The sequence below is a fragment of the Heterodontus francisci genome, chromosome 17 (genome assembly GCF_036365525.1).
Source record: "Heterodontus francisci isolate sHetFra1 chromosome 17, sHetFra1.hap1, whole genome shotgun sequence".
Classification (NCBI taxonomy): domain Eukaryota; kingdom Metazoa; phylum Chordata; class Chondrichthyes; order Heterodontiformes; family Heterodontidae; genus Heterodontus; species Heterodontus francisci.
Window position 1 is genome coordinate 60,236,126 of NC_090387.1, and position 20,176 is coordinate 60,256,301.

Here is a 20,176-nt window from a genome sequence, read left to right on the forward strand (position 1 = left end):
ACGTACACATGAAACTTTGACTCTGGTCTGATTTTAATCACTCGTGGCAGCCTGTGGTTCATTAGGCCTTCTCCTTTGTTCACTGTCCTTGTCTTTTTCTCCCCCTTCAGCTTACAGTTCGATTGTTGTTTTGTCTTGATATTCTTCACTAAGGCAGTCTTTCATCACACCAAACATTTCAATCTGCCTTGTATTAAGGCCAAATATAGGTTGGGGAAAATGCAGCAAGGGCATCCATAATTTATTTTCATGGAATAGGATCACTTGTTTAAGCCTAATAAGTGTTGCATTTTCTTTCCTCTAAGTTACCAGGTTTGACACCCTGTCTTCCTTTGTTTGGCTGTGGAAAGGTGATCTTGATCATTTTTAAAAAGACCATATGCCATTTACCCTTAATTTTGTTTACAACATTTATATTCAATGATATTTTCATTGAATTATTTAAAAATCCTTTTATGGCATTCATATTTATTCAGTTTATTTGAAGAAAATATGCTTTCACTGAAACAAAGGGCTGGATTTTAAATAAAAGCAAAATACTGCGGATGCTGGAAATCTGAAATAAAAACAAGAAATGCTGGAACCACTCAGCAGGGTCTGGCAGCATCTGTGAAAAGAGAAGCAGAGTTAACGTTTCGGGTCCGTAACCCTTCTTCGGCTGGATTTTAAAGCCTGTTGGGAGCAGAAGTAGATGTGCGCGCAATTTGAAGATCACATTCTCAGAGGTCGGCACCGGGCCCCGCCTCCTCTGGAACATGAAGCTATTTTTAAAGGGACCCTAGGAAGGAGGGCACGGCAAGCCTGCACGCCTCCAATTAATCACCTGTTGAGCTGGTTGTGGAGTTCAGTAGCACGCTTTTCAGAAGTCTGTAATTTTCAAAGGAAGGAAATGGGAAGCGCGCCACATCTGGAGCACAGCAGGGTGTAGAAGACGTGAACAGTGTGGAGGGCATGAGGTCTTTGGAAAGGATCGATTAACAACATGATGCAGAGGTCCAAAATAAAGCTCAACTGCTCAAAGTGCCACAGAGAAGCCATTGTTGTAACTGTAAGACTTGCTTTTCTCATTGGAGAGTAATAGGAATCTGGAGAGGGATGTAAGCCTGCAGGCATCACTGGGGCAGGCTTGGGAAGGCCTGGGAACGCACACAGTCCAGCTGAGGGAGTTCAGATGGGAGCAGCCAGATGAGCTTCAGCAGATGCAACCTTCTGCACAGCAGGGGGCTACAAAGGGGAAAAGGTGCTATGCAAGATATCAGGTCACCTACCTGCAAAAGACAGCGTGCCAGTGCCACAGGAGGCTGCACCTATCCAGGCTGATAGTCTTGGGCATTTGTGCTCTGATCCACAATGACCCGAAGCCTCGTGGCCTCCACCGTCAAAGTCTCCATCGCCCTGAATTTCTGTGCAACCGGGTCGTTCCAGAGATCAGCTGCAGACCTACGTGGCATCTCGCTTTTGGCATTCATCAGGCGGTCATGGATATTATATTCAGGAAGGCAAGGGACTACATCCACCGGAACACAGATGGACCTGCGCAGGTCCAGAGGGCATTGGGTTTCACCTCCATTGCTGGATTCCCCAGGTGCAGGGCAGCATACATTGTGACCATCTAGGCACCCTGCAATTGGCCAGCGAGATCCATCAACAGGCAGGGCTTCCGCTCCGTTAACATCCAACTGGTCTGCGACCACAACAAGAGCTTCCTCCATGTGAGCACTCAGTTTCCTGACAGCTGCCATGATCCTTTCGTCCTCCACCGGTCCAAACTGCCTCGGATCTTCATTCCATCCCCCAAAGTGCCTGGATGGATCCAAGGCGATAAGGGAAATCCCTTGAAGCGATGGCTCCTGACCCCTCTACAGAAGCCACAGACAGAGGGGAGATGGCTAATGCCACCTGCTCAACAGGCCAACCGTTGAGCAGGGCATCGGGCTTCTTCAGCAATTCTGGTGCCTCGACCGGTTGGGTGGTGCCCTCCAATACCCTCCTTTTTTTTATATTTGTTTGGTGGATGTGGGCATCACTGCTTAGGGCAGCATTTATTGCCCATCCCTAATTGCCCTTGAGAAGGTAGTGGTGAGCTGCCTTCTTGAACCGCTGCAGTCCTTGGGTGCAGGTACACCAATAGTGCTGTTAGGAAGGGAGTTCCAAGATTTTGACCCAGCGACAGTGAAGGAACAACGATATAGTTCCAAGTCAGGGTGGTGTGTGGCTTGGAGGGGAACTCACAGATGATGGTGTTCCCATGCATCTGCTGCCCTTGTCCTTCTAGGTGGTAGAAGTCATGGGTTTGGAAGGTGCTGTTTAAGGAGCCTTGGTGAGTTGCTGCAGTGCATCTCGTATATGGTTCACACTGCTACCACTGTGCATTGGTGGTGGAGGGAGTGAATGTTGAAGGCGGTGGATAGGGTTCCAGTCAAGCGGGCTGCTTTGGCCTGGATGGTTTTGAGCTTGTTGTGTGTTATTGGAGCTGCACCCATCCAGGCAAGTAGGGAGTATTCCATCACACTCCTGACTTGTGCTGTGTGGACAGGCATTGGGGAATCAAGAAGTGGGTTACTCACTGCAGAATTTCCAGCCTCTGATCTGCTCTTGTAGCCGCAGTATTTATGTGGCTGATCCAGTTCCGTTTCTGGTCGATGGTGACTCCTCGGGTGTTAGTGGGGGATTCAACGATCGTCATGCCATTGAACATCAAGGGGAGATGGTTAGATTCTCTCTTGTTTGAGATGGTCATTGCCCGGCACTTGCGTGGCGCAAACTTTACTAGCCACATATCAGCCCAAGCCTGGATGTTGTCCAAGTCTTGCCGCATATGGGCACAGACTGCTCCAGTATCTGAGCAGGCGTGAATGGTGCTGAACATTGTGCAATCATCAGCGAACATCCCCACTTCTGACCTTTTCATGGAAGGTAGGTCATTGATGAAGCAGCTGTAGGTGGTTGGGCCAAGGGCACTATCCTGAGGAATTCCTGCAGTGATGTCCTGGGACTGAGATGATTGACCTCCAACAACCACACCCATCTTTCTTTGTGCTAGGTATGACTCCAAAAAGCAGAGGGTTTTCCCCCTGATTCCCATTGACTTCAATTTTGCTAGGGCTCCTTGATGCCATACGCAGTCAAATGCTGCCTCGATGTCAAGGGCAGTCACTCTCACCTCACCTCTGGAGTTCAGCTCTTTTGTCTGTGTTTGGATCAAGGCTGTAATGAGGTCAGGAGCTGAGTGGCCCTGGCAGAACCCAAACTGAGCATCAATGAGCAGGTTATTGGTGAATAAATGCCACTTGATAGCACTGTCGATGACCCCTTCCATCACTTTGCTGATGATCAGGAGTAGACTGATGGGGCAGTAATAGGTCGGGTTGGATTTGTCATGTTTTTGTGCACAGGACATACCTGGGCAGGTAGATGCCAGTGTTGTAGCTGTACTGGAACAGCTTGACAAGGTGTGTGGCTGGTTCGAGAGCACAAGTCTTCAGTACTGTTGCTGGAATGTTGTCAGAGCCCATAGCCTTTGCAGATCCAGAGCCTTCAGCTGTTTTTTGATATCACGTGGAGTGAATTGGATTGGCATCTGTGATGCTGGGAATCTCAGGAGGAGGCCGAGATGGATCATCCACTCGGCACTTCTGGCTAAAGATGGTTGCAAATGCTTCAGCCTTGTCTTTTGCACGAATGTGCTGGGCTCCCCCATCATAGAGGATGTGATGTTTGTGGAGCCTCCTCCTCCTGTTAGTTATTTAATTGTCCACCACCGTTTACGACTGGATGTGGCAGGACTTCAGAGCTTAGATCTGATCCGTTGATTGTGGGATCGCTTAGCCTGTCTATTGCATGCTGCTTCCACTGTTTTGCATGCAAGTAGTCCTGTCATGTAGCTTCACCAGGCTGACACCTCATTTTTAGGTATGCCTGATGTTGCTGCTAGCATGTCCTCTTCAACTCTTCAGTGAACTCTGCAAGGGCTTTTGTCATTGTGGTGGTCTGCTGCGCTGTCCATTGCGTGACCCTTCAGAGAGTTATGGACCTTGAGGACAGTGAGGCACTGGAAGGAGACAGCTAATGGGAAGGAGCATGTGGTAAGAGAGGAGGCGGAAGGGGGTAACACTGAATACAGGTGCCCCTGCTGCACAATGACGTGACTGCCTTCTGCCACTCTCCAGGAAGAGGACCTCCCTCCTCTCCCTCATGGCATCCAGCATTAGATCCAGGCTGGCACTGATGAAGGGAGAGTCTGCCCTGCCCCTAGTGCCAGGCCTGCCACTCCCCGTGACATCTTGTTTCCCTCTGATGAAGTGGAAGGCTTTGGCCCAAACTGTGGATTACTCCCTCAGGACAACAAGCAGCCTCAGTGATGGTGTCTGATACCCTCCTGGCCCCGTTGGCTCTAAGTGGACAGAAAATCTATCTCCATACCAATTAAGGGCTTACCCATTTGAAAATCTGACCCTGAATCAGTTTCCCAACAGAGGCGAGTTTCTGACCCAAAACCAGACCCGGCTCCTGTTTCCTGCCTCCGTAATGAAAATCCAACCCAAGGTTTATGGATAAGAACTCACATTCTTCTGATTTAGGCCTCGATGTCGGCTATTCCTCGATTCATGGATGACGTCATCATAGAACATAGAACATTACAGCGCAGTACAGGCCCTTCAGCCCTCGATGTTGCGCCAACCTGTGAAACCATCTGACCTACACTATTCCATTTTTAGATTAGATTAGAGATACAGCACTGAAACAGGCCCTTCGGCCCACCGAGTCTGTGCCGACCATCAACCACCCATTTATACTAATCCTACACTAATCCCATATTCCTACCAAACATCCCCACCTGTCCCTATATTTCCCTACCACCTACCTATACTAGTGACAATTTATAATGGCCAATTTACCTATCAACCTGCAAGTCTTTTGGCTTGTGGGAGGAAACCGGAGCACCCGGAGAAAACCCACGCAGACACAGGGAGAACTTGCAAACTCCACACAGGCAGTACCCAGAATCGAACCCGGGTCCCTGGAGCTGTGAGGCTGCAGTGCTAACCACTGCGCCACTGTGCCGCCCTGTCTATCCAATATGTCTATCCAATGACCACTTAAATGCCCTTAAAGTTGGCGAGTCTACTACTGTTGCAGGCAGGGCGTTCCACGCCCCTACTACTCTCTGAGTAAAGAAACTACCTCTGACATCTGTCCTATATCTATCACCCCTCAACTTAAAGCTATATCCCCTCGTGTTTGCCATCACCATCCGAGGAAAAAGACTCTCACTATCCACCCTATCTAACCCTCTGATTATCTTATATGTCTCTATTAAGTCAGCTCTCCTCCTCCTCCTCTCTAACGAAAACAACCTCAAGTCCTTCAGCCTTTCCTCGTAAGACCTTCCCTCCATACCAGGCAACTTCCTAGTAAATCTCCTCTGCACCCTTTCCAAAGCTTCCACATCCTTCCTATAATGCGGTGACCAGAACTGCACGCAATACTTCAGGTGCGGCCGCACCAGAGTTTTGTACAGCTGCAGCATGACCTCGTGGCTCTGAAACTCGATCCTCCTACTAATAAAAGCTAACACACCATATGCCTTCTTAACAGCCCTATTAACCTGGGTGGCAACTTTCAGGGATTTATGTACCTGGACACCAAGATCTCTCTGCTCATCTACACTACCAAGAATCTTCCCATTAGCCCAGTACTCTGCATTCCTGTTACTCCTTCCAAAGTGAATCACCTCACATTTTTCCGCATTAAACTCCATTTGCCATCTCTCAGCCCAGCTCTGCAGCCTATCTATGTCCCTCTGTAACCTACAACATCCTTCGGCACTATCAACAACTCCACTGACCTTCGTATCATCCGCAAATTTACTAACCCACCCTTCTACACCCTCATCCAGGTCATTTATAAAAATGACAAACAGCAGTGGCCCCAAAACAGATCCTTGCGGTACACCACTAGTAACTAAACTCCAGGATGAACATTTGCCATCAACCACCACCCTCTGTCGTCTTTCAGCTAGCCAATTTCTGTTATCGCAAATTTCTGCCATGGGTCCTCATGTGACTGAACAGATTGATTCTTGACCCGCAGATCTTTGGACACGTGGGGCAGGACGTCCCACAAGGTAGTGGGATCCAACGTGCAGGATTTGCTTCCTTTTCTTTCCTTCTTTGCCCCTGCTGTGTCTCATCATTTAAGACGTTTGGACTCTCAGCATGATGGACAAGATGTTGCCATTTTGAACGATTGGTAGACAGTTCCTCCTCGTCATCATTGTCAATGATGCTGTGCTTCAAAGAGAGCTTCAGAGTGTCTTTTGAAGCATTTTTTTTGTCCTCCCCTGGAACATTGGTCCTTTGAGAGTTGAGAAAACAGAACCAGGCTGGGGAGACAGTTTTTGGCCATCAGCCCACAGTGTTCAGTCCATCCAAGTTGATTTTGCAGAAGTTTTGCCTGAATGCTTGTGGAGCTGGCTTCAAGAAGGACACTCATGTTTGTTTAGTCCTCCCATTAGATGTAGTGGAGGCATTGCTGTTGGAATTGATACACAGTCCAGTCTCACTGCAGTATAAAAATGTGGTGACACAACTGCCATATACACTAGGACTTCTGTTGACTTGCGGAGGTCTTTGTTGTCAAACACTTGCTGCTGTAGTTTGTAGAAAGCTGAGCTGGCGCAGCTGATCTGGTGTTGGATCTCCTAGTCAATGGTGGCCTTTTGAGAGAGGTGACTGTCAAGGTATGGGAAGTGCTCAACATAGTCCAGAGTGTCTCCTTCACCATACAAGGGAGGTGGAATATCTGACTGACCAGGTGTGGGTTGATATGAGTTTTGTTTTGGCAACGTTCAAGGACAGGCAGAGTCTTGTATGCAGAATTGAAGAGATCGAGAGTGGCTTACAGATCTGATGCAGAGTGGGCATTTTGCAGTCATCTGCAAACTGTAAATCATGTATGTCTGTTGTGGTCAGTTTTGTTTTGGCACGGAGGCAACTGAGGTTAGAGTTCTCTGTCTAGATGGTATTTAATACTCATGCCAGAAAGCAGTTGATCTTTGAGGTGATTGCCCATTGTCAGGTAGATTGTAAATAGTATGGGGGTTATGACACAGCCTTGCTTGACCTTTTGAAGGCATCTGTTTCAGATCTCCCACTCAAGGCAGTTGCAGTCGTATCATGGAGCAGTTGCAGGATTGTGATGAAATTTCTTGGACGTCCAAATCTTTGGAGCACATTCCACAGAGCCTCGTGATTTACTGAGTCCAAACGCTTTGGTCAGGCCGATGAATGCAATGAAGCGTTCCTGGCTGTGTTCTCGGCATTTTTCTCACATTAAGTGTAAATGAAACTGCTGAATCGTTTTTAGATCTTTTTTTACCCGAAGGAGCCGAAGTAGACTTGTTCATATGAACCTTAACTATGCTGCCTGGTAATCAATGCAGCACAAGACAAATAAAAACTTGATCTGAATCAAAAACGTATCAGATATGCTATAATGTAACTAATATTATTTGCCACAAATGTAAAATAGTGAACCCAATTAACAATTTTGTAAATTTTCTCCATTTTAGTAATAGATGACTCACAGAAGTTTCAGTTACCCTTCTTGTGAACTTATTTCCATTGCTAGTTAACTTCATTGCTAATTAACTTCATCAAAGAAATAAACCACTGTCATAAGCTTGCCTCAAAGCAGATATCTCCATTTTGATAAATTGAGTTTCATGATTAGGTATCTAAATCTTGATACATAACAGTTCCAAGCTGAAAATTCTTTCGAAAGCCATTTTAACTTCACTTTTTTTTCATGTTCTGATCTGTCATTTCCTCGCTGTCATTTTGGTTCTCTATGGTACGTCAGAAGTTTAAAGTCTCTGATCAATTAATTTTTGAAGCACAGATGTAGCTTTTTATATCCCTCGTGTATGATCTGAGTTAAATGCTCTGGAAAGTGTATATTAGAAATTATAGCTTCAGTAAAGAAAACACATGCATTTATCTAGTGCTTTTCACATCCCAATGTCTCAAAACATTTGACAGCTACTATTTTAGTAACAAATCTCTCGCTGAAGTATCAGTTCCCCTTCTTTTGAATTCAGAACTCTTTGATAAGGTGATGAAATGAATCAGAAGTATTAATGTGACTTTGCATTTATGATTTTAAATTTTAAAGTTTTGATATATTTTATATTGTAGGTGTTTGGCAATGGAAAAGTCAATGGTGAGCCGACCTGGGCCCTCCTTTTGACAGCTATTATAGCTGAACTTGGAATTCTGATAGCTTCTCTTGATATGGTTGCTCCCATTCTCTCAATGTAAGTGATATTTCTTGTAAAAACTTATTTCCATTTTGTATCAATGACTTTTAAATTTTAATCCCTCAAAAGCCTTCAGTTTCAGTTTTCTGCATCTCTTCACTTCCTTTTACTAAAAATATTTTATGTTCCTTTTCCCTCTGCATTTTTTCTGTATATCTTTTTTTTTAAAAGTGCCAATTTCAAATTTCATTGCGAAATATCCAAGACCTTACATTGGGCACTAGGCAGAACATGTACATCATGAGTAAATAAAAGACTGCATGAACAATTCTCTTCCTACTACTAGGGTGGGAACTTAACATTTGTTTGCTTACATTTGTTCTCTGTCACTTTGGCCATTGTATTCGATACTGAACATCCGTCCAATAAATATAGCAGTTTTACTGCTGGAAAAATATCTGCATAAATGGTAACAGCAGGAGTAATTCTCTGTTTTCTGTTCTGTGCTTTTGATCATTAGACTTTTGCAATTAAAATAATTTTGATCAACGTTAGATTCAGATGGGTAAAAGGATCTAAGGCATTGTTACTGATCTTACAACTGTAATGCTTTGGTGTTACTGCTGTCGCAGGTCTTTCCACAAGCAATGCACTTAGAGATTCTCACCAAATTTAATTTTACATATTCAAAATTGTTTAGTATCTTCTGATACAGTTTGGGGAGTCATTTCAATATACTGCTAAGTTCTGGATTCCTTTACTTCAGCTTCCTCTTTGTGGGAGATTTCTTCCCTGGGCATTGCCTGCGGAAAGCCATATGAGTAAGGTATTGAAATTAAGCTGCAAAATGAAACCACAGAAAAGAGAAAGCAAAGGCATCCAGAAAAACATGGAAAAGGAAAGAAAATATTTTTTAAAGAAAAACTGAACAAATGCAGAAAACAGTGAAAGTGAAGACAACACGTGGGGAAAGGGAGTCCAACAGCTACTGTGTTAAAATGTTGAATCTCCATTAAGAAAAGCAAAAAGTCTAACTTTGCTTTGAGTAACATTTATTTTCTGGCTTCCCCTATGATATACGGGGAGTTCGGACGTTGCTCTGTAACATGTTGGGTGCATTTTATGAGCTCACCGTGGTTCTCGGCGGAGAGCTTCAAAAAGTGCGTGCTGCATGCGCGAGACGTGTGCCATGGAGCCAGCATGATATTTCACACAGCAACTCATTAACACGGAGGGGACGGAGCACCTGCCCCCGAGGACATAGAGGGGGCAGTGTTTTGTCCCCAGCAAGGGCGTCTGGTGTCACCGTGCAGGCGGAGCACCATTTTTAAAGGGCTTCAAGCCCTTACCAGCAATTTTAATATTTAAAGGTACAGTTTTGCATCAAAATGAAATAAAATTTTATTTACACTTACAATCTCCTCTCTTCCCCACCCCGCCCCATGAATAAACCGTTTAATCTTTGTCCTGTCGCCCCAAAAAAGTATGTATTCACTCATGACCTTTCCCTCCTGAACGTTATTCACCTTGACCCTCAACCCCTTCCCACCATCCCTGCAACCAATTGCGTTGTTTTCTGCATCTCCACCCAGCCATGAAAGATTCACTCCTCCCACCTCCCCACCAGTGTCACCCCTCAGATCTCTGAACAGAGATCCGAAGGCACGTGCGTTCTGGCCTCTGGCCAGAATATCATCGTGGGACGGCCATCGGGACATGGTAATTGCTTTTGCATGTATTTAACTTTATTTAAACATTCTAGATGAAGGCTCCGCTGCCAAGCGGCGGGGGTGGGGTGGGGGGGGGGTGGGTTGGTGAGGCTACGCCAAGGCCTTGCCACCGACGATAAAATGCGATGGAGCCTTCCCAGCGTCAAGGCTCATGGCAGGTCTCTCCCGGAAGTATTTTCTGGGCCTCCCCCTCCCCACCACAACCCCCAACGTCAGGGGGCTTATAAAATTCAGTCCATTGAGTCAGAAACGCCACCGACAGTATCTGTGGCCTTTTTCTTCCACCTCTCACAAATAACTAATTAATGATTGGTAAAAACTTTCAAGGGTGAAAAATATGGGACAAAAAAGTGCAATAGAGAAAGTTAGATTTGGCCCATAAATGGCACTTCAGTTTTTGCATTATATTTCACAGAAGACCGCGCATTGTCCTTACAATGGCCAATTTATCCCCATTATTGCCCCTGCCCACATCTCTTTATCTTGGTCTTTTTTACTTAGGCTTTTTTTTTTTGCACGTCTCTGGACTTGCTGGGTTTAAGAGACTCTCCTGATGCCCTATTGTGCCTTGGCAGTTCTTTTTGTTCCTGATGCCTTGTGGATTTTTTGGATAGTATTGTTCCAGTCTAATTTAATTGTTAGCGCTTTGGGAAAAATCAAAAGATACTGAAATGAAATTACCTTTTGAATTTGTACAAAAAAAATAAGAAAGTGAAAATGGGATAATAAAAATGGAACGAAATGCAAGGAATAAGAATAGAGCACAAAACAAAATAATACATATTCAAATGGAAAGTCATTTTAAATTGACAATTGCAGCTTGTAAAGTACAGTGCGAACAACAAAGAAGTTTTCAGATGACACAAAACTTGGAAGTATTGTGAACTGTGAGGACGATAGTGATAGACTTCATGAGGACATAGGCAGGTGGAATGGGCAGACATATGGTAGATGAAATTCAATGCAGAGAACTGTGAAGTGATACATTTTGGTAGGAAGAACGAGAAGAGGCAATATAAACTGAAGGACACAATTCTAAAGGGGCTGCAGGAGCAGAGTTATCTTGGGATGTAGGTGCACAAATTGTTGAAAGTGGCAGGGTAGGTTGAGGAAGCAGTTAATTAGGCATACAGGATCCTGGGCTTTATAAATAGAGGAATAGAGTACAAAAGTCTTTATGGAACACTGGCTCAGCCTCAACTGGAGTACTGTGTCCAATTCTGGGTACCACACTTTAAGAAGAATGTGAAGGCATTAGAGAGGGTGCAGAGAATATTTACAAGAATGGTTCCAGGGATGAGGAACTTCAGTTGCAAGGATAGATTGGAGAAACTGGGGCTGTACTCCTTCAAGAAGAGAAGGTTGAGAGGAGATTTGATAGAGGTGTTCAAAATCGTGACAGTCCGGACAGAATAGCTAGGGAGAAACTGTTCCCGTTGATGGAGGGGGCGGTCTGTCCGTTACTGGCAATGGCATCAGCTGCTTGTGCGCATTTAAATTTTTAAAGGCGTAACCCCCAAAATTAAATAAATTTCTCTCACCGCTTTCCCACCCACCCAATAACAATTACGTTAACTATTTTCCCTTCTTCTTCCCCCCCCCCCCCCAAAAAACACTTACATTTTACATCTGACCTCCCCCCCCCCCCCCCACCTCCACAAACTATGGTGGACCTCTTCTGGACCCATTTTCAGGCCCACCCCGCCACAGAACCCGATGCCTGGGGGAGAACAAAATCTAACCCATCATGTGCCAAATGACGACCTTCTGAGCTGTAACCATTCTATGATTCTAAATGAATGACATTCACAGAGCGCATTTTTCAAGTTTATTGTTTTTAAAATTGTTCATTACTATTGGAGAAACAGAACCATCAAGTTTACAGCACTGAAGGACGCAATTGAAGCCGTAGTATTTGGCTTTTTGCTTGATTTTATAATTATACAAGTAATGCTCCCATTCATATTTTTCAGGTTTTTTTTAATGTGCTATTTGTTTGTTAACCTGGCCTGTGCAGTGCAAACACTTCTACGAACTCCCAACTGGCGCCCAAGGTTTAAATACTACCATTGGTAAGAACAGATTTAAAGGCACTAAATCTATTTCCTAATCTATGTTTAAATTTTAAAGGGAAAGCAGAAGCATTTTGTTTTATTTTGTGTCTCAATCTGAATTGTTTTAAAATTGTTTACTGCAAGGTTTACATATCAGGATGATTTGCTGTATTTATGAAATAGTATGCCATTCTAATCCATACTGAGAGGCATCTGGACAGTTAATGCCGTTGGGTATGAGAGCACATTGACAGGAATGGTTTTGAATTTTTTTGGAAAGTTTATCACAGCATATGGATGCTTAGTAGAAGTAATTTTGAAATTCTCATTAGATAATCAATTCTCCATGCTTGTGATCAGTTGTTAAATCTAAATCATATAAAATGCACAATTGTGTAAAGATGTATTTTAATTTACTTTTTTTTTCTTATAGGGCTTTGTCATTTCTAGGTATGAGCATGTGCCTTGCACTAATGTTCATTTCTTCATGGTATTATGCTCTTGTGGCTATGGTAATTGCAGGAATGATATACAAATATATTGAATACCAAGGGTGAGTACCAAAAGGTTTACACGTTTTTCTTGATTGTATGATGCTCGAGTTTTTCTTAATTCCTCAAGTTTAATTTCTCTGGTCTTATTTTCAAATAATTATGGAGTTATACAGAGATACATAACTTTAAGGACCAAAACAGGTTAATTCAGGAGCTTTACTCTTAAAATGATGGGCCTGAATTTGTGCCATAATAATGCTGTACCTACAGCATCCACTGTTTCTATTTCCAGGAAATGATGACGTGTGACGTTGCCGATGACGTGTGACTCTGCTAATGACAGCCATTTCTAATGCCACACCAAATGATCCTCATACTTTCCCATCGCGCCACCCTTTCCTTTGCAGGAAGCGTTGAACATCTAATTGTAATTCCAACTGCAACATTTTTAAACTAAAGCTCAGACCCCATTTAAATTGATGGTGAGATCAGGTTTGCTGATGTAAAGCCACAAAGGTCATCACTGCCACTTAGATCATTGCAGGTGGCGGGCTGAGTATACGTGAATGTGATTCGATGAAGCAAAGTTGCTTCTGAACATTATAATACAGTTACAATCTCAATTCTACATTTTTTTGATCAGTTTGATCAAAGCAGAACATATCTGAAGATTTCATGTAATGCAAATACAAATGCTATTTATACTTACTTTGCGCACTGCTAAATACTGTATTCGAGAAAAGTTGGTAATCCTTGAAACACCATGAAAGTGCATGTTGTGTTTGCTATTTTCAGCATTGCTTCTGCAATCACTTTCTGATAATTGGGGTGAAGCAATGCACAGTTCCTAAAATCCACATCTCCCAGTCAAAGCCTCATGATACAGTGTGAGTTAGCAAAGAATTGTTCTTAAAATATTAGGCACGCTACAGTCTACCAGACTGAGCATTGAGTTTAATTTTTTAAAGTTTTTTTTCAGGGAGTTCTGTAGTAATGAGGACCAGGGAAGAAGGGCCCGAGAGTAACTGATATTATTGGACATTAAGATCTTCCAGAAGGTTTAATTTAATTTAAAGGGTTAAGTCATGGCAGGAGAGCTCAAAGCCTTGGTGTGCTCCTCGTGCTCGATGTCGGAAGCCGGGAACAATTCCAGTGCCCGGGACTAGCATGTGTGCAGGAAGTGTGTCCAGCTGCAGCTCCTGGAAGCCCGGGTTCTGGAGCTGGAGCGGCAGCTGGGAACACTATGGAGCATCCACGAGGCGGAGAGTATCGTGGAGAGCACGTATAGAGAGGTGGTCACACTGCAGGCTCAGACCGCACAGACAGGAGGGGGGAATGGGTGACCAGCAGGCAGAGCAAGAGGTCTAGGCAGGCAGTGCAGGAATCTTCTGTGGCTATTCCCTTGCAAAACAGATATACTGCTTTGGATACTGTTGGGGGAATGGCCCCTCAGGGGAAAGCAGCAACAGCCCAATTCGTTGCACCACGGTTGGCTCTGCTGCACAGGGGAGGAGTAAAAAATGCGGGAATGTAATAGTTATAGGGGATTCAGTTGTAAGGGGAATAGATAGGCGTTTCTGTGGCTGCAAAAGAGACTACAGGATGGTATGTTGCCTCGCTGGTGCTAGGGTCAAGGATGTCTCAGAGCGGTTACGGGACATTCTGAAGGGGGAGAGTGAACAGCCAGTGGCTGTGGTACACATTGGTTCAAGTGACATAGGTTTAAAAAAAAAAGGATGAGGTCCTAAAAGCAGAATGTAGGGAGCTAGGAAGTAAGTTGAAAAGTAGGACCCCAAAGGTAGTGATCTCAGGATTACTACCAGTGCCACGTGATAGTCAGAGTAGAAATAGTCAGAGTAGTCAGGGCGGCGCAGTGGTTAGCACCGCAGCCTCACCGCTCCAGCGACCCGGGTTCAATTCTGGGTACTGCCTGTGTGGAGTTTGCAAGTTCTCCGTGTCTGCGTGGGTTTCCTCCGGGTGCTCCGGTTTCCTCCCACATGCCAAAGACTTGCTGGTTGATAGGTTAATTGGCCATTATAAATTGCCCCTAGTATAGGTAGGTGGTAGGGAAATATAGGGACAGGTGGGGATGTGGTAGGAATATGGAATTAGTGTAGGATTAGTATAAATGGGTGGTTGATGGTCGGCACAGACTCGGTGGGCCGAAGGGCCTGTTTCAGTGCTGTATCTCTAAACTAAACTAAACAAAATAGCAAGATATATTGGATGAATACGTGGCTGAAGGGATGGTGTGAGGGGGAAGGTTTTAGATTCCTGGGACAATGGGACCGGTTCTGGGGGAGGTGGGACCGGTACAAACTGGACGGGTTACACCTGTGCAGGACCGGGACTGATGTCCTTGGGGGAGTATTTGCCAGAGTGGTTGGGGAGGGTTTAAACTAAAATGTCAGGGGGATGGGAACCTTTGCAAGGAGTCAGAGGAGGGGGGAATCAAAGACGAGAACAAACGACAGTAAGGGGAATAAGAAAAGTGATAGGCAGAGAAATCAAGGGCCAGAGTCAAACAGGGACACAGTGAAAAATATTGGGAAGGGGACAAGTAATGTTAAAAAGATAAGCCCTAAGGCTTTGTGCCTTAACGCGCAGAGAATTTGCAGTAAAGTGGAAGAATTAATCACGCAAATCGATGTAAACGGGTATGATATAGTCGGGATTACGGAGACATGGCTGCAAGGTGACCAGGGATGGGAAATGAACATCCAGGGGTATTCAGTATTTAGGAAGGACAGACAAAAAGCAAAAGGTGGTGGAGTTGCATTGCTGGTTAAAGAGGAAATTAACGCAATAGTGAAGAAAGATATTAGCTCTGATGATGTGGAATCAGTATGGGTAGAGCTGAGAAACACTAAGGGGCAAAAAACCGTTAGTATATGTATATAGACTCCCAAACTGTAGTGGTGATGTTGGGAATGGCATTAAACAGGAAATTAGAGATGCATGTGATAAAGGAACATCTGTAATTATGGGTGAATTTCATCTGCATATAGATTGGGCAAATCAAATTAGTTACAATACCATAGAGGGAGAATTCTTGGAGTGTATATGGGATGGTTTTCTGGATCAATACGTTGAGGAACCAACTGGAGAACAGGCCATCTTAGACTGGGTATTGTGTAGTGAGAGAGGAATAATTGACAATCTAGTGGTGCGAGACCCCTTGGGGATGAGCGACCATAATATGATAGAATTCTTCATCAAGATGGAGAGTGACGTAGTTGATTCTGAGACAAGGGTCCTGAATCTTAGTAAAGGAAACTACGAAAGTATGAGACGCGAGTTGGCCATGACGGATTGGGAAACGTTAGTTAAAGGGATGACTGTGGATAGACAATGGCAAACAGTTAAAGAGAGCATGGATGAACTACAACAATTGTTTATCCCTGTCTGGTGCAAAAGTAAAATGGGAAAGGTAGCCAAACTATGGCTTACAAGGGAAATTAGAGATAGCATTAGATCCAAGGAGGAGGCATATAAATTTGCCAGAAAAAACAACAGACCTGAGGATTGGGAGCTGTTTAGAATTCAGCAAAGGAGGACCAAGGGATTGATTAAGAAGGGGAAAATAGGGTACGAGAGCAAGCTTGCGGGGAACATAAAAACTGACAGTAAAAGTTTCCATAGGTACGTGAAGAGAAAAAGATTGGTGAAGACAAATGTAGGTCCCTTACAGTCAGAAAAGGGGAATTTATTATAGAGAATAAAGAAATGGCTGACCAACTAAATGCATACTTTGGTTCTGTCTTCACAAAGGAGGACACAAATATCATACCCGAAATGTTGGGGAACGCAGGGCTTAATGAGAGAGAAGGAACTGAAAGAAATCAGTATTAGTAGAGAAATGGTGTTGGGGAAATTGATGGGATTGAAGGCCGATAAAAACCCAGGGCCTGATGGCATGCAGACCAGAGTACTTAAAGAAGTGGCCCTAGCAATAGTGGATGCATTGGCGGTCATCTTCCAAGATTCTATAGATTCTGGAACAGCTTCTACAGATTGGAGGGTAGCTAATGTTACCCCACTATTTAAAAAGGGAGGGAGAGAGAAAGCAGGGAATTATAGACCAGTCAACCTGACATCGGTAGTGGGAAAAATTCTAGAGTCCAAAATCAAAGATTTTATAACAGAGCACTTGAAGAACACTGGTAGAATCAGACAGAGTCAGCATGGATTTACGAAAGGGAAATCATGCTTGACAAATCTACTGGAATTCTTCGAGGATGTAACTAGTAGAGTTGATGAGGGGGAGCCAGTGGATGTGGTTTATTTGGACTTTCAGAAGGCTTTCGACTAAGTCCCATATAGGAGATTAGCATGTAAAATTAAAGCGCATGGGATTGCGATGGATAGAAAATTGGTTGGCGGACAAGGAACAAAGTGTAGGGATAAATGGGTCTTTTTCCGAATGGCAGGCAGTGACTAGTGGGGTACTGCAGGGATCGATGCTAGGACCCCAGCTATTCACAACATACATTAATGATTTTGATGAAGGAGCTAAATGTAATATCTCCAAATATGCAAATAAAACAAAACTGGGTGGGAGGGTGAGTTGTGAGGAGGGTGCAGAGAGGCTTCAGGATGATTTGGACAAGTTGAGTGAGTGGGCTAATGCATAGCAGATGCAGTATAATGTGAATAAATGTGAGATTATTCACTTTGGTAGCAAAAACAGGAAGGCAGATTATTATTTGAATGGCTATAAACTGAGAGTGGGGAATGTGCAGCGAGACCTGGGTGTTCTCGCTAGGGCTGCTCATTATTCTGTCATTAACACTCCCTCTGCACTAATGCTTTGTCTTTCACCACACCAGTCGCTGAAGGTAAGCATGCAAGTGCAACAGGCGGTAAAAAAGGCAAATGGTATGTTGGCCTTCATAGCGAGAGGATTTGAGTACAGAAGCAGGGAGGTCTTGCGACAATTATACAGGGCCTTGGTGAGGCCACACTTGGAATGTTGTGTGCAGTTTGGTCTCCTTATCTGAGGAAGAATGTTCTTGCTATAGGGGGAGTGCAGCGAAGGTTTACCAGACTGATTCCTGGGATAGCGGGACTGACATATGAGGAGAGATTGAGTCGGTTAGGATTATACTTGCTGGAGTTCAGAAGAGTGAGGGGGAATCTCATAGAAACCTATAACATTCTAACAGGACTTGACAGGGTAAATGCAGGAAGGATGTTCCCGATGGTGGGGGAGTCCAGAACCACGGGTCATAGTCTAAGGATACCCGGTAAACCTTTCAGGACTGCGATGAGGAGAAATTTCTTCACCCGGAGAGTGGTGAGCCTGTGGAATTCTCTACCACAGAAAGCAGTTAAGGCCATAACAGTGAATGTTTTCAAAAAGGAGTTAGATATATCTCGGGCCTAAAAGGATCAAAGGGTATGGGGTGAAAGCCGGAACAGGCTACTGAGATGGATGATCAACCATGATCATAATGAATGGCGGAGCAGGCTCGAAGGGCCAAATGGCCTACTCCTCCTATTTTCTATGTTTAATCATTTCAGAGCATGACTGGCCCTGTTTTCTTTTTATTTTATCTTATTATGTTTCATCATTTTTTTTTACCATATGCCTGCCTACTTTTTTTTTCATGTTTGTGCTTTTGGCTAGGGCTGCTCATTATTCTGTCATTAACACTCCCTCTGCACTAATGCTTTGTCTTTCACCACACCATTAGCACACTCTCTTTGCCTTTTCCCCATGACCTCCATAATCTCTCCAGTCCTCTGTCCTATCACACCCCTTCCCTTTTGTTGTCTTCCCCCTGCACCCTCCCCTACCCACCCCCCCACCACCACACCCCACTTTACTTGCTTAAACCCCATTACATTTCTAACCTTTGCCAGTTCTGGTGAAAGGTCACTGACCTGAAACGTTAACTCTGCTTCTCTCTCCACAGATGCTGCCAGACCTGCTGAGTATTTCCAGCACTTTCCATTTTTATTGAAGAATTGTTCTTGTTTTTCTCTATTCATTCACGGAATGTGAATGCTACTAGTAAGGCTAGTAATTTATTGCCCATCCTAATTGCCCTTCAGTAGGTGGTGGTGAACTGCCTTCTTGAATATAACTGAGTGGTTTGCTGGGCCATTTCAGAGGGCAGTTAAGAGTTAACCAAATTGCTGTGCACCTGGAGTTACATGTAAGCCATATTGGGTAAGGACCATAGATTTCCTTCCCTGAAAGACAAGCTGGGTTTTTATGACAATCCAGTAGTTTTATCGTCACCATTACTGATGCTAGCTTTATATTCCAGATTTATATAATTAACTGAATTTAAATTCCCTATCTGCTGTGTTGGAATTTGTACTCGTGTTCAATTATTCTTTTTTTTTTCTTTTGGGCCTCCTTATCTCGAGATACAATGGATACGTGCCTGGAGGTGGTCAGTGGTTTGTGAAGCAGCGCCTGGAGTGGCTATAAAGGCCTATTCTAGAGTGACAGGCTCTTCCACAGGTGCTGCAGAGAAATTTGTTTGTCGGGGCTGTTGCACAGTTGGCTCTCCCCTTGCGCCTCCGTCTTTTTTCCTGCCAACTACTAAGTCTCTTCGACTCGCCACATTTTAGCCCTGTCTTTATGGCTGCCCGCCATTCAATTAAGTCATGTGATTACTAGTCAAGTAACTTAATCACGAAGCTCCCATACTCTTGTGGCAATATTAAGTCAATGTTTATCTCTGTTTATATATTTTAGTAATTTGCTGAATATAAATAAGTTTAATAGATTAAGAGCTTAAGAACTAGGAGCAGGAGTAGGCAATTCAGCCCCTCGAGCCTGCCCCACCATTCAGTACCATCTCTGCCTCAACTCCGCTTTCCTGCCTGTTCTCCATAACCCTTCAACCCATTACTAATTAAAAATCTGTCTATCTCCTCAAATTTACTCAATGTCGCAGCATGCACCGCACTCTGGGGTAGGGAGTTCCACAGATTCACGACCCTTTGAGAGAAGTAATTTCTCCTCATCTCTGTTTCAAATCTGCTACCCCTTATCCTAAAACTATGACCTCTCGTTCTAGATTGCCCCACCAGAGGAAACATCCTCTCGACGTCTACTTTGTCAATCCCCTTATATACCTCAATTAGATATCTTCTCATTCTTCTAAACTCTAGAGAGTAAAGGCCTCAACTGCTGAATCTCTCTTCATAAGACAAATCCCTCATCCCTGGAATCAATCTAGTGAACCTCCTCTGAACTGCCTCCAATGGAACTACATCCCTCCTCAAGTAAGGGGACCAAAACTGTATGCAATACTCCAGGTGCGGTCTCACCACTGCCTTGTACAGTTGTAGCAACACTTTCCTACTTTTATATTCTATTCCTTTAGCAATAAATTAAGTTGAAATCCGCATCATCAAAATGAATTCTTAACTATGTTTTGGCCACGCCATCCCTGATCCACTGCTGTGCTTACTGTGGTATTATCTTTCTAGCAAACTGTGGAGTAAATTCCCCACAGGAGAAGCGGTGAGCATAATGGTCTAACTTGTGCACTCGTTGCCACTACTGCCTTTGTAGATCATTCTGGTATACAAGGTCAAATCAGCAGTTCCAGATCAGTAGTCCCAAAAAAAGTCATATCAACACAAGCTTTGCCAAGCAGATTAAAATCCCAACTC

The 20,176-nt window shown here is 44.1% G+C and overlaps 1 protein-coding gene across 2 annotated transcripts in view; it reads left to right on the plus strand.

Moving 5' to 3' along the window:
* Window positions 1-20,176, plus strand: part of slc12a4 (solute carrier family 12 member 4) — a 207,711-nt gene that overhangs the window by 157,015 nt on the left and 30,520 nt on the right. For both annotated transcript variants that reach the window (XM_068049479.1, XM_068049480.1), the window contains exons 13-15: window positions 8,199-8,317; window positions 11,964-12,062; window positions 12,478-12,597. In XM_068049479.1, coding sequence (XP_067905580.1) covers window positions 8,199-8,317; window positions 11,964-12,062; window positions 12,478-12,597 — 338 coding nt within the window. The remainder of the gene's footprint in view (window positions 1-8,198; window positions 8,318-11,963; window positions 12,063-12,477; window positions 12,598-20,176) is intronic.